Source organism: Pipistrellus kuhlii, unplaced genomic scaffold (genome assembly GCF_014108245.1).
Source record: "Pipistrellus kuhlii isolate mPipKuh1 unplaced genomic scaffold, mPipKuh1.p scaffold_m20_p_13, whole genome shotgun sequence".
NCBI lineage: Eukaryota > Metazoa > Chordata > Mammalia > Chiroptera > Vespertilionidae > Pipistrellus > Pipistrellus kuhlii.
Genome location: NW_023425438.1, coordinates 4,521,619 through 4,534,498, shown reverse-complemented (window position 1 = coordinate 4,534,498; position 12,880 = coordinate 4,521,619). Strand labels below are relative to the sequence as shown.

Sequence of the window (12,880 nt, the reverse complement as noted above, 5' to 3'; positions counted from 1 at the left end):
ATGCCTAAAACATTTTGAATCAAAATATATCTTCATGATTTGAGGTTAGAGAAGAATTTCTTGAACCAGGCACAATGAACAATAACTATAAAAGAAAAAAAAAACTGTTAAACTCAACTGCATCAAACTTAAGGACTTACCTCCATTATGGAAAGAAAAAAAGAAAGAAAAAAAAAAGAATAATACTGCTTGAACAGGCAAGCCAAGGACTGACACGAGAAAAGGAACTGGTATGTAGAATGAAAAACAGCTACAAATCAATATGAAAAAAGACAGGAAGCCTAATAGAAAAATATGCAAGAGACTTGAATAAGTACTTCAGATGATATAGAAAATGTCCAATAAACATTTAAAAGCTATCCAACCTATTATTCATCAGAAACACAAATCAAAACCACAATGAAATACCACTATACACCAGGTTAGTCAAAAGTACAAAGTTTGCCAGTACCAAATATGGTGAAGATGGGAAATAATATAAACTCTCATGTCTGTTGTTAGGGGAGTAAATTGGTACAACTACCTTGGAAAATTATTTGGAATTATCTACTAAAGCTGAACATATGGATGCCATATGACCCAATCTTTCTACTTCGAACTGATATAGTCAACAGAAATACATGCACACATGCACCAAGAGACATGTATAAAAATATATGGTTCATGGCAGCATATTTATAGTTCCTCTGGATTGAAAACAACCCAAATATATCAGTAAACTAAGTAAGTTGAGGTATGTTCGTATAATGGAAAACTATATAGCAAAGATAATCTATTGCTACATATATCAACATGGGTGAATCTTACAGACAATGTTGAGTCAAGGAAGTAAAACATGAAAATGTAGTGTATGATTGCATTTATGTCAAGTTCATTAACGGACAGAAATTAACTATACTATTAAGGAATATGTATTCGTCTGCTGGAACTGCCATAACAAAAGACCGTAGACTGTGTGGCTTAAGCAGCTGACATGTATTTTCTCTGGAGGCTGGAAGTCCAAGAGCCATGTGCCAGCATGGTTTCTGGTGGGTCTTCTTCCAGGGTTGCTGATGGCCATCTTCTCCCTGTGTGTGTTCACCAGGCCACCACATCTCTTTGTGTGTGGTGAGGAAGAGAGCAGTGTTTTGTTTCTTGACTCACATAACCATTCATCTTATAAATTATTTGTTAAATGTCACGTTTAAATTTTGTATACTTTTCAGTGTGTGTTATACTTAACAATATAAAAAGGTTTTTTTAAAAAGGGAAAACAGCCGAAACCAGTTTGGCTCAATGGATAGAGCGTCGGCTTGGGGACAGAAAGGTCCCGGGTTCGATTCCGGTCAAGGGCATGTACCTTGGTTGCGGGCATATCCCCAGTAGCGGGTGTGCAAGAGGCAGCTGATCGATGACTCTCTCTCATCGATGTTTCTAACTTTCTATCCCTCTCTCTTTCTCTCTGTACAAAATCAATAAAATATATATTTAAAAATAAAAATAAAAAAGGGAAAACATTGTGTTCTCATTTCCTATTCTACAATCTGTTAACATTGATGCTCTATTCCATTTTACTTTATTTTTGATAGGGGATTATACTTTACTGTTTTGACTTCTAATTCCTCATAAAAATTATTTTTATATATTAATTTTTAAATCATAATAATGGTAAATTTAAGATGTTCAGTGATGTTCTTTTTTCTTCTGGAATACTTTTAAAATACATTTCCTAATATTATAAGGAATTCAGTTGAAGTTGTATTTTTGTCCTTAAATATGTTCCCATGTAGATAGAGATTTCCAGCTTCACTTGTCCCTAGCCTGCACTTTATTAAGGTTGAATGCTTTGTTAGAAATATATTTGGTCCTATTAAAGATTCTCTTTGGCTGATAAGATTAAGAAATAGAGGAGGTTTTCAAAAGTGGACTATCCCCAAATATAATCAATAAAAGAAATGCTGACTAGATAGTTTTTATATGGCTCTACTTTCTTCTGATTATCATTGAGTCAGTTGTTATAACTACTAAAATAGTATATGTCTACTTGGATCAACCCTCCAGAAGGATTGTTACCTAGGAATCTGATTTCCTCCTCACCCTGAAAATTAACCCCACCAATTCAAGGGACATCCTAATAACCCTACCCAGATTGGCTGTGGGCTAAGATGGCAGTGGGTGGTGATTCTTAGTCTGAACACATCTTTAGTCATATTTCAAAGCCCAGTCATTTGTCGATATTATATAGAAGAAACAATAAATCATTAGGTTATCCCTTAAGAAACTTTTCATCAACATATGCTTTCTCTTGTAGATAATTCGCTCCTGTCTGCTCTTTCCAACAATTGAGCGAATGTCCGAGTCACCCAATGGCAGGATTGCCACTCCAATTTTGTGCTGGCTTCGATATGCTCTCTATGTTTCTACCTACTTACTACTTAAGCCATGTCCGGAGACAGTCAAGTCCTGGCTGATCAGAATGGGCCTTCAAAGGATGAACGTGCAGAGTGAATTTTCGGTCCTGAGTGTGTTGGAGCCATTCTGCCTTGGTAAGCACATTTAAAATATATGGGTTTATTCTTGAATCAGGAAAGCATTAAGAGAATAATCTCAGACAATGGATGAATATCAACCAAGGAATTCTGTGTTGGAATTTTTTCTTCCAAAAGTTTAAAACTAGAAATAAAATGAGAATAGAGTGAGGGGAGTTCTGTTTAATAGATAGAAAAGATTCTCCATGTTTTAATTTTAAACCTTATCCTGCTATTTCTCCACTCTGGCTGCAGAAAAGTGAGAGAAAAATTTCTGTACAAAGTACACTTGGGGATCAAACCAGCAACATAGGTATATGCCCTGACTGGGAATCAAACCCAGAAAATTTCATCTTGAATCAGAAAAGACAATAGATGCCAATACCAAAATGACAGAGAATTATTTGGCAAAGATTTTAATGTAGCCATTATAAAATGCTTCACTGAGCAATTAGTGAACATGTGAAAAAAATAGAAAGTGTCAGGAAAGAGATTTAAAGAAAAACTGAATGGAAATTTTAGAACTGAAAAATACAATAACCAAGATTTAAAAATTACTAATTTTAAAAATTGAAAGTGGAAAGGCTCACCAAGAAAGTGGGAGGAACAGAAGAATTAATTGGTAGACATAAGGTTAGAACAGTATAAATAGAAATTTCCCAAATTTGGCAAAAGACATGAACCTACAGGTTCAAGAAGCTAGATGAATTCTAAATGGAATAACCCTAAGAAAACCACACCACAATACATCATAACCAAACTTTTATTGATTTTTTACAGAGAAGACGGGAGAGAGATAGAGAGCTAGAAATGTCGATGAGAGAGAAACATCGACCAGCTGCCTCTTGCACACCCCCTACTGGCGATGTGCCCGCAACCAATGTACATGCCCTTGACAGGAATCGAACCTGGGACCTTTCAGTCCGCAGACCAATGCTCTACCACTGAGCCATACCAGTTTCAGCCATAACCAAACTTTTAAAAGCTAAAACAAGAAAATGTCTTGAAAGCACCTGGAGAGAAATGATACATTAATTATAGAGGAAAATCTATTTGAATGACAGCTGGTTTCTCATCAGAATCTTTAGAGGCCAAAAGAAATGACACATATTTCAAGTGCAAAAATAAAAGAACTATCAATACAGAATTATATATTCAGTGAAAATATCCTTCAGGGGAAAAATAGGAAATTAAGACATTTTTGAATGAAGAAAAACCAAAGGAATCTGTAACTATAAGATGTAGCATAAAAGAATCTCTGTAAGTTCTCTAAACATTAAGTGATAAAAGAAGGAATCTTGAAACATTAGGAAAGGGAAAAAAAACAGCAGGAAAAAAAGTGAGAAATTATATTTTTCTTCTCGAGATTTCTAAATTATTTTTAACAGTTGAAGCAAAAATTATAACACTGATATGGCTCTAAATATATACAGAAGAAGTATTTAAGACAATTATAAGTAGGGAGGGTAAAGGGAACAAAAAGAAGTAAGGTTTCTCCATTTCACTTGAATTGGTGAGACATCACTACCAAAGACTATATGTATAGTCTATTGGTATATATTGCAATATATATATTGCAATACCTAGAGTAACCACTTAAAAAATCTATACAAAGAGATACTAAAAAACACCACAAGTAAATAAAAATTGAATTTTAAAACATATTTAGTAGCCCTAGCTGGTGTTGCTCAGTGTTAGGGCATCGGCCCATGGACTGAAGGGTCTCAGGTTTGATTCCAGTCAAGGGCACATACCTCAGTTGCAGGCTCAATCCCCAGCCCAGTTGGGGCACATGCATGAGGCACCCAATCGATGTGTCTCTCTCAACTGGATGTTTCTCTCACCATCTCTACCCTCCCTTCCACTCTCTCTAAAAATCAATGGAAAAAATATCTTTGAGTGAGGATAAACAAGACAAAAAAAAAGAAATTCAGTAATACAAAGAAAGACAAAATAAAAAGCATAGAGAAACAAACAAACAAAAAAGAAAACAAATAATAAAATGACACAAGCTCTAACATACCAATAATTACATTAAATGTAAATGGCCTAAATACATCAATTAAAAGACAAAGATGGGCAGAGTGAAATAAAAAAACATAACTAGTATATACTGTCTTCAGAAAACTCAGTTCAAATAAAATTATTTATGTAGATTGAAAATAAAAGAATGGGAGGATACATATCATGCAAATGTTGGTCCAAAGGAACCAGGAATGACTGTGTTAATACGGGTATCCCCCACTTTGCAAATTTCAAATTGCACCACTTTCACAAAATACTTACATTGGTAACCTGTTTTCACTAGCTAGAAGAAATTCAGAGGATTTTCACTTAAAAACAAAACAAAAAACATAACCACACTAATGTTGGACTTTTGTGAAAGTGAAGTGGCATAACGGGAACTTTTAGAAAGCAGGAAAGACTCTTCAGTTTGTGCCATTTGGCTTAGAAAAGATTTCATAGGAATGCTCTACTTTCGGATAGCAGGGGAGACCTGTATCAGACTTCAGAGCAGAGAAAATTCTCAAAGACAAAGAGGGACATTACATAATAGTAACAAAGAGGGCAATCTATCTAGAAGATATAGCAGTTCTAAATGTCTATGCACCCAATAAGATTACTACAAATTATAAGAAGCAAAAGCTGACATAACCAAAAGGAGTAATAGACAAATCTACAAACATATATGGATACTGAAACACCCTTCTCTCAACAATTAATAGAACAAGGCAGAAAATTAACAAGGATATAGGAAAATTCAATAATAGTACCCTCCAACAGGATTTAATAGACATTTATTGAACACTCCACCCAAAACATCAGGATTTTTTAATGGGCATTAGATGGGCAACAACCTGTACTCCCCTTATGTCTCCTTGGAAATATTTTCTAAACCAAAATCAGGACATAGGAGATAAGAAAGTTTTACTTGTTTCTCTGTGTGTATTTAATGACCTATATACAGTTGTCCTGCAGCATCCATGGGGAATTGGATCCAGGACCCACCGTAGATACCAAAATTCAAGATGCTAAAGTCCCTTGTATAAAATGGTGTAGTATTTCCATATAACCTATATCTGCATATAGGTTACTGCAAGGTATGCCTACACCTCACTTCAGTTGAGTGGATTTAGCATACTGTTCAGCATATAGAAAATTCAAGTTTTGCTTTCTGGAACTTTTTGTGCTTTTCAAAAATATATTTTCTACCTGAGACCGAATTCGCAGATGTGTGACCCATGAATACAGAGGGTTGATTGTAGTATGTTACCTATAACAAATAATCAAGTGTTTCATGTTTTTAATTAAAGCAGGTAATTATTAAAGATGTTTTCCAGTTATTTTTATACTAGAATTACAAACACCCTTGTAAAGAAGTAAGTCTTCAGCCGAAACCGGTTTGGCTCAGTGGTAGAGCGTTGGTTTGCGGACTGAAAGGCCCCAGGTTCGATTCCGGTCAAGGGCATGTACCTGGGTTGCGGGCACATCCCCGGTAGGGGGTGTGAAAGAGGCAGCTGGTTGATGTTTCTCTCTCATCAACGTTTCTAGCTCTCTATCCCTCTCTCTTCCTCTCTGTAAAAAATCAATAAAATATATTAAAAAAAAAAAAAAAAAAGTAGTAGTCTTCATAAACTGCCCCTGAGAGAAAGGAATGCTCTACTTCCAGAGAGCAGGGGAGACCAGTATCAGTAGACTCAGACTTTCCAAAAGTGCGTGTTAATGCCACCTCACTTTTATGAAAGACCAGCATTAGTGTGGTAATGTTTTTTGTTTTGTTTTTATGTCTAAATCCTCTGCATTTCTTCCGGTTAGTGAAAACAGGTGAACGTACTGTGAAAGTGCAGCTTGAGAGTAGTCTTCATAAGCTGCAGTGACTGGCCGTCTGCATCTTCTAGCAGCCCCGTGTGCAGGCATCAAGGAGCAAGGCAGTAGGGACACAGGACACATTCCTCTCCATGACTCGGCAGCTGGAGCCTTCCAGCTCTATGCATTGCTGCTTGGAGAATCCTGGGATTCTTTCCCACACGTCCATAGCTATACTCTATGCAAAGTAGACCCTGTTAGTGTACACCAAACCGAACGCTCAGCCACATTGCTTCATCTCTACTCCAATCAATCAACCTGCAAATAAATATGAGAAGCACAGCCCTTCTATTTTTGACAACCCTTCCTCTTCTGATTTTTTTTCCCCCCTTCATTCTATACCTGGCCTTCTGATGTTCAGGTAACCAGTGCTTCAGTGGTCTCCGAGTATTTTTTCCCCATGGATCACTCAGTCTGTATAACCTTCAGTAAAGATAAAGGGATGGGTTTTTGGTTCAGTCTCCTAGTAGTGACTCTCAGATGCTCCTTACCCAAGCCTCTCAATCCTCCTAGCCAGCCGTTCCCAACACCCCCTTTGAGTCCCATGTCGCCCTTGCCTCCTCTTGCAAACAACTGCAACAGAAGCCACCTTTGCCCAGGCTTGCCCTGGCCATCCCTTTAGTGATTCCTGTTACCTTGCTTATTACGCATAGAAGACGGTCCCAGCTGAGAGGAAACAATACTTATACGGCACTGGCCCTTGCAGGTGATTCGTGGACTCTTCCCAAGCTTGTATCCCATGAATAGTGAAGGGAATCAGCCACTTGAGTCTGTGGCCTGGCTTTTCAGGTTACACCAAGAGAGGGGTTATCAAGAGAAAGGAAGACCAGGTCCAAGATCCTTCTCAGGGGCCATGCTCACTGTGCCCTCTGGACGTCCCCCTGCAGACCTGTTTCTCTGTGGCCTGCATCCAGACAATGACCTTCAATATGCCAGCTTGACTTTCAGGCCTTGCGGTGTTTGCACATTATGTAATGTCTGTGCTTCGGGAGAAATCTTACGGAAACAAACGGAGGAAGTTTGCCAGTCCAAGTAGTGGATAATAAATCCTGCCTGTCGAGGTGGGAACTGGTTTTCTGTAGCCTTTGGTTCGTGCACACATTTTGTTGTTGTTGTTGTTGTTATTGTTGTAAGGTCTGAAAAATTCAAGGAACCAACATATTCAAGTATTTCAAATGCTGTTGCCTGTTGGCAAAGATGGCATGTCCCTTCCTCTGAACTGAGATTGTGGGCCTCGACCTTCTTCACCAGGCTGAGTCCTGCAGCCTCATTTCCCACCCACCCAGCCTTCAGAGCAGAGCAGCCGCATTCGGTTAGCATATGTTGGAAACTTCACCAGTGTCCAGTCTGTTCGCTTGTGTCACTAGATTGTTTTCAGTGTTCTTTTTAAAGAAAATACATGTGGGTTTTCTTTCATTTTCATGCTGGAATGTTTGCTACTACATATTTTCCTTAGAATAGATGTTCTTCTGTTTCATGAGAAATAGACTTTTCACTGAGACAGCTAAATTGGATTTTCTGATCAAAGCTAAAAGCAAATACATTTTAGCTTAGCAGTATCACAGGTCAAGATAATTAACTTTAAAAAATATTCTAGGGTCTTTTCCTTAGTTAGGCCAAATTGGTATTTTAATTCCTTTCAGTTACCTAACTAGAAAAACAGTGCAGAGACGGAGGTATTCCTGGCAGGTTACGTTATTCTCCTGTAAGACATTCTTGTAAAAGAAACTTTCCTTTCCTTAGTCAATATGGAAATAACTTTTGAAAACATGTACAGTGATATGGAAGGAACTGAACCATTCAATGGGCTGACACATAAGCTGCACTAAAGAATCACAAAGTCCTCAGAATACATCTAACTCAATCCCAGAATAATGTGTTTTACTTTATAATATATTTTCTATTGATTTCAGAGAGAAGAATGGAGGGAGGGAGAGAGAGAGAAACACCAATGATAAAAGAGAATCGTTGATTGGCTGCCTCCTGCATGCCCCCTTCTGGGAATCGAGCCCGAAACTCAGGCATGTGCCCTTGGCCAGAATCAAACCCAGGACCCTTCAGTCCCCAGGCCAATGCTCTATCCACTGAGCCAAACAGGCTAGAGCCAGAATAATGATATTAGTAAAACAAAACTAGACTCCCATGTTTCCTCTTTTCTCATGATGTGTGTAGCTTAGGAGAATCCACTTATGAAAGCCAACTGCAACTTTAATACTTCATAGAAGTTTAGCCTACAGTTCAGCAATGAAGGAAAAGATTTTTTTGTGTGTATATGGTCTGTATTAGGATTAAGAGCAAAAGGTGATTAGAGATGGTACTAGAATATCACCTGTTTTAGAATTTTAAATGACAAGGTTTTTACTAATTTTTTTCTAAAGAAAATTTTATATATTTAAAAATTACATTATTATTTTTTTAAATCATACACTTTGAGTTGTGTCTTTCACTTTGACAGACTCATTGTCACCTAGATAAGATTATCTGTTTACAGATCAAATGGATGGTTATAATAGCCAAAGTCTTGGCTTATGGAGAAACATATTATTATATATACTGTGTGGATAACAAACACTCCTCTAAGTTCTGCAGAAATTTGGAATGGGAGAATTACATTTTTAAGTCTGGTTCTCACATTGCTAAAAGCCACATTTGGAAAGCAATCTGGAAAAAAAATAAAGAACACCAAAGAGCTCCCCTTGGAAGACTTGCCCTGGTTTCTGGGCCTCTCTGGTCCTGCTTAACCTTCGGCCCGGCTCTCCGGGGTATGTTCTCAGAGGGCCACACTCCGCCAGAGCAGCTGGAGTGAGGGACACTCATGTCTCAGGCCGTCCTGTTCCACAGTCCTCAGTCCCTCTGCTACCACGCGGTCCTGCTTGGCTTGCACCTCCCTACTTCCCTGCACTCAGCAGCATCTGCCAGCCTCGTGACCAGTCAGATGTGCTGTGAGTGGCCGCCCCGGGAAAGGCTTGTTGTCGGTCAGATCCTCCCTCTGCCTCCTCGCAGGGAAGTCCGAATGTAGACAAGGCATGATGCCACCCTTCTCCCCCAGCCACGTGCCAGGATCTCAGGAGGTAAGGACAGCAGCAGCCCCCGTGCCGTGACCGGAGCTACCCAGGAAAGTCACAGGGCCCTCTTTTCTCTCTGTGCTCGGCTACGATTGGGTTAGCTGTGGGTAACAGAAAGCTGTATTACAGTGGCCTAACCAGGAACCTGTCTTTCTCAGGCACCAGGAGATCTAGAGGTAGGTAGTCTAGAGGTAACTAATATCTGATTGGGGCCATCGGGGATATGGGTTCTTTCTAGATTTTCATTCTTTTGTCTTTTGCACGTAGACCTTCATTGTCATTCAAGTTCACACAATGACTTCTGCCCCTTGTGGCCCATTTCTTGCCTTCAGACTTCACCCGTCAAACTGCCCATCTCCAGTAATTGCCTTGGCAGCCCCAGTAGCCCTGTCTCCCCGATATAATGGCAAAACCAAACAAATTGGGGCATTCCACTAGGGAACCTACCTGTACCACCAAACAGCAGGAAACTTGGTTTCCTGCCCCAAGGTCCACTTCAAGAAGTATTCATACCTCTTCTCAAAACCCCCTGTTTTGTCATTCGTGTGGTTTTGCTCCCCTGTGCACCTCCTCTGCTGCACTGACCAGTGGCTCTCCCTCTTGCCTGCGATGATTTGTCTGCATTTTACACCCGTCCCTGCCAGCTTGGTTACCAAAGTCAGGTGCTCGGCCTCCAGTTCTGGCCTCCATGGTGATCAGTCCAAAGAAGGCAGTGGGTTTTTCCTCCAGACCCCTCTGCCCCACCCCCACCCCCAAACAAAAACAAACAGCAACCAGCCCAGCTACCTCTTCCTCAGTCTCTTCCCATTTCACAACCTTGACTGATACCTGCCATGGAGCCAGCCCCTAGAGGCGCACTGGGGAGAAGACTAGGTGAAAGAGCCCTTGCTCTTAATTCACTTCCCACAGAGGGCGAGAAGGGTGGAGAGTTTCACCATGTGACAGGAAGGGCTGTCATGAGCACAGACACAGGGCATGAGTGGCATCGAGAAAGCAGAGATTGGTCCTGTCGAGACAAGTAAGGGAGAAGAAGATAAATGAAATGGGACCTTGAGAAGAGTGGGGGTCTTTTCAGACAAAATGGCATAAGGTGGGCAATTGGGTTAAGCGGAAGGCAGCCGTCTTTTGTGGATTATGTGCACTTGGAGAACTCAGCGATGGCATTTGACCTGTGAGAGAGAGAGTCCAGTTGATCTCCAACTTCAGCCCTCACTCCACTATTTCAAACTATGAGCCACTCTGCCGTGAGTTTTTGTAAGTCCTGCAGAAATATTCGAACATTATACCCATTGCAGAAGATGATACTAGGGAATACAAAAGAATATTAAGACTCCTTGGTGAGTTTTTTTTAGCACCTGTATTTAGATTTGTAATGAAACAAAAGTAAACAGTAAGATTCTTCTAAATCATTCTCTGTCTCTCGTGTTTTTGTTTCCATTACACTTGCTTCTAGATATTTCCTTCACTGTGGTGCTTGAGACTCTGAATTCTGCTGGTTTCCAGGAATGCTGTGGAGAGTCTTTGCCAAGAGAAATGTGTTTTCCCCTTAGGAAATTACACTTCTATTTGGTATTGTTTCTGATCGCTGTGTTGTGTTGTGAGCATTTCTGAGGAATGAAAAAGATGACTTCTTTGAGGCAATCACTGGAAAGGCCAACTGGTATTTTGCTGTCTTTTCTTCTTAAAAAGTCTACTTGGGTGAGAAATTATCAGGGGGAAAAAATAGAATAGGAATAAAGGAGGGGTGAGATACATTCCTTGATGAAAATTTTACTCTTAAAAAATGTGATTTCTTACAAGTTATTTGAATTTTTTAACTTTTTCTGATTTAACAATGATTCTACAGGAAAGTACTTAAACCGTAAATGCTTACCTCCATGAAGGAGCATAAAGCAGGCCTCCCCTGAACCTCTCACCCAGCTCGGGAGTCACCATTGCCTGGCTCTCATGTCCTCCCAGAACTCCTGCGAATCCAAAAATCCACCTCCGAGCTCAGTCAGGTTGTGGGCAGAACCCAGGTCGTGGCTTTATGACTGAGGTCCCCGTTGCCTTGCTGGCTGGCAGTCAGGGGTCCTTCTCAGCTCCCAGAGGTCACTGTCAGGCCCTTCCCCCAGGAGCTTCTTCACACCAGCAGCGTGCACTTTCCCGCTCAGTGCTGTGAGTCTCTGGCTTCCCTCCCGCACCAGCCGGAGGAATCGCGGAGGTTGAAGGCCTCATATGATGAGGTTAGGGCGACCAGGATGATGTTCCTTAAAACCAACTGCTCTATAAAACGTAACTTGGTCTGGGAGTAAGTCATCATATTCACAGGTTCTGCCCACAGCTCCAATGGGAGGGGATTACAGAAGGGCGAGGAATATTTGTATCATGGAGTTCTGCCTACCACAGACCACCTGTCTTCTGAAATGCCACCTTTGTCAGAGATCTGCAAAGATGTGTGCTTCTAATGATTCGCCTGTAAAGAATGGTTGCTTATAACCCTCACATCATAAAACATCCATAGGGTGGGTTACACATATTGCCTGCCGTGGTGCCTGACATTAGGCCATCATCCTGCTGACACCGGCTGATGAGCGAGCCAGGCGAGGGGAGCACGGGCGCTTTTGTGAGACAGAGACACACACCTTGCCTGCCTCACTCGCCCGTCTGGGCCTCCCTTCTCCCATCGGGGAGCACTTGCCAAAAGGAGGGGGTGGGGTGGGAATTTACTGAAATCAATTTGACAGTGTTTTGTACAGTCTGTTCTAAGGTTTGGCTTTTCTTTTTTTTCTTCTTTTTTTTTTAATGTAGCTAATATTGCCTACCTCGGGGGCCAGGAAATGGTGCAGGTGGTGAAGAGAGACAACGAAACCATAAAGGAACACTTATCTAAGGTAATCGCTTCAGTACTGCAAGGACGTAAGTCACTGGGCAGAAATATTGGGTCGGCAAGTAAGTAATTGCTGGTTTCACACATATATGGCTTCAGTTGAATTTTTAGGTTTGCAGACATAGTACAAATGTAAAACACATTTTGTTATTTGATAGTTGGCTATTCAGCTGTTAATCAGTGAAAAAAGTTTTTTGATCTGTTTTGTAGTTTTCGTTTGGCGTTCGTTGAAAAATGGAAAATCAAAAGGAACATTTTCGTCATATTTTGCTTTTTTATTTCCGCAAAGGGAAAAACGCATCGCAAGCTCATAAAAAGTTATGTGCTGTTTATGGTGACGAAGCCTTAAAAGAACGGCAGTGTCAAAATTGGTTTGCCAAATTTCGTTCTGGTGATTTTTCACTCAAAGATGAAAAACGCTCTGGTCGTCCAGTTGAAGTTGATGACGCCCTAATCAAAGCAATAATCAATTCGGACTGTCACAGTACAACACGTGAGATTGCAGAGAAGCTTCATGTATCACATACATGCATTGAAAATCACTTAAAACAACTTGGCTATGTTCAAAAACT

At 40.3% G+C, this 12,880-nt stretch overlaps 1 protein-coding gene across 3 annotated transcripts in view; it reads left to right on the top strand.

Moving 5' to 3' along the window:
• The window catches only part of LDAH (lipid droplet associated hydrolase), a 69,645-nt gene that overhangs the window by 45,554 nt on the left and 11,211 nt on the right, over positions 1 to 12,880 (top strand). Inside the window, exons 5-7 of one of the 3 annotated variants that reach the window (XR_006741374.1) lie at positions 2,291 to 2,525; positions 10,893 to 11,099; positions 12,230 to 12,312. Coding sequence is in view for 2 of the 3 variants with exons in the window: in XM_036434695.2 (XP_036290588.1) it covers positions 2,291 to 2,525; positions 12,230 to 12,312 (318 nt within the window). In the remaining variant the exon portion in view is untranslated. The remainder of the gene's footprint in view (positions 1 to 2,290; positions 2,526 to 10,892; positions 11,100 to 12,229; positions 12,313 to 12,880) is intronic. The other 2 variants (XM_036434695.2, XM_036434697.2) reach the window with 2 other exon arrangements.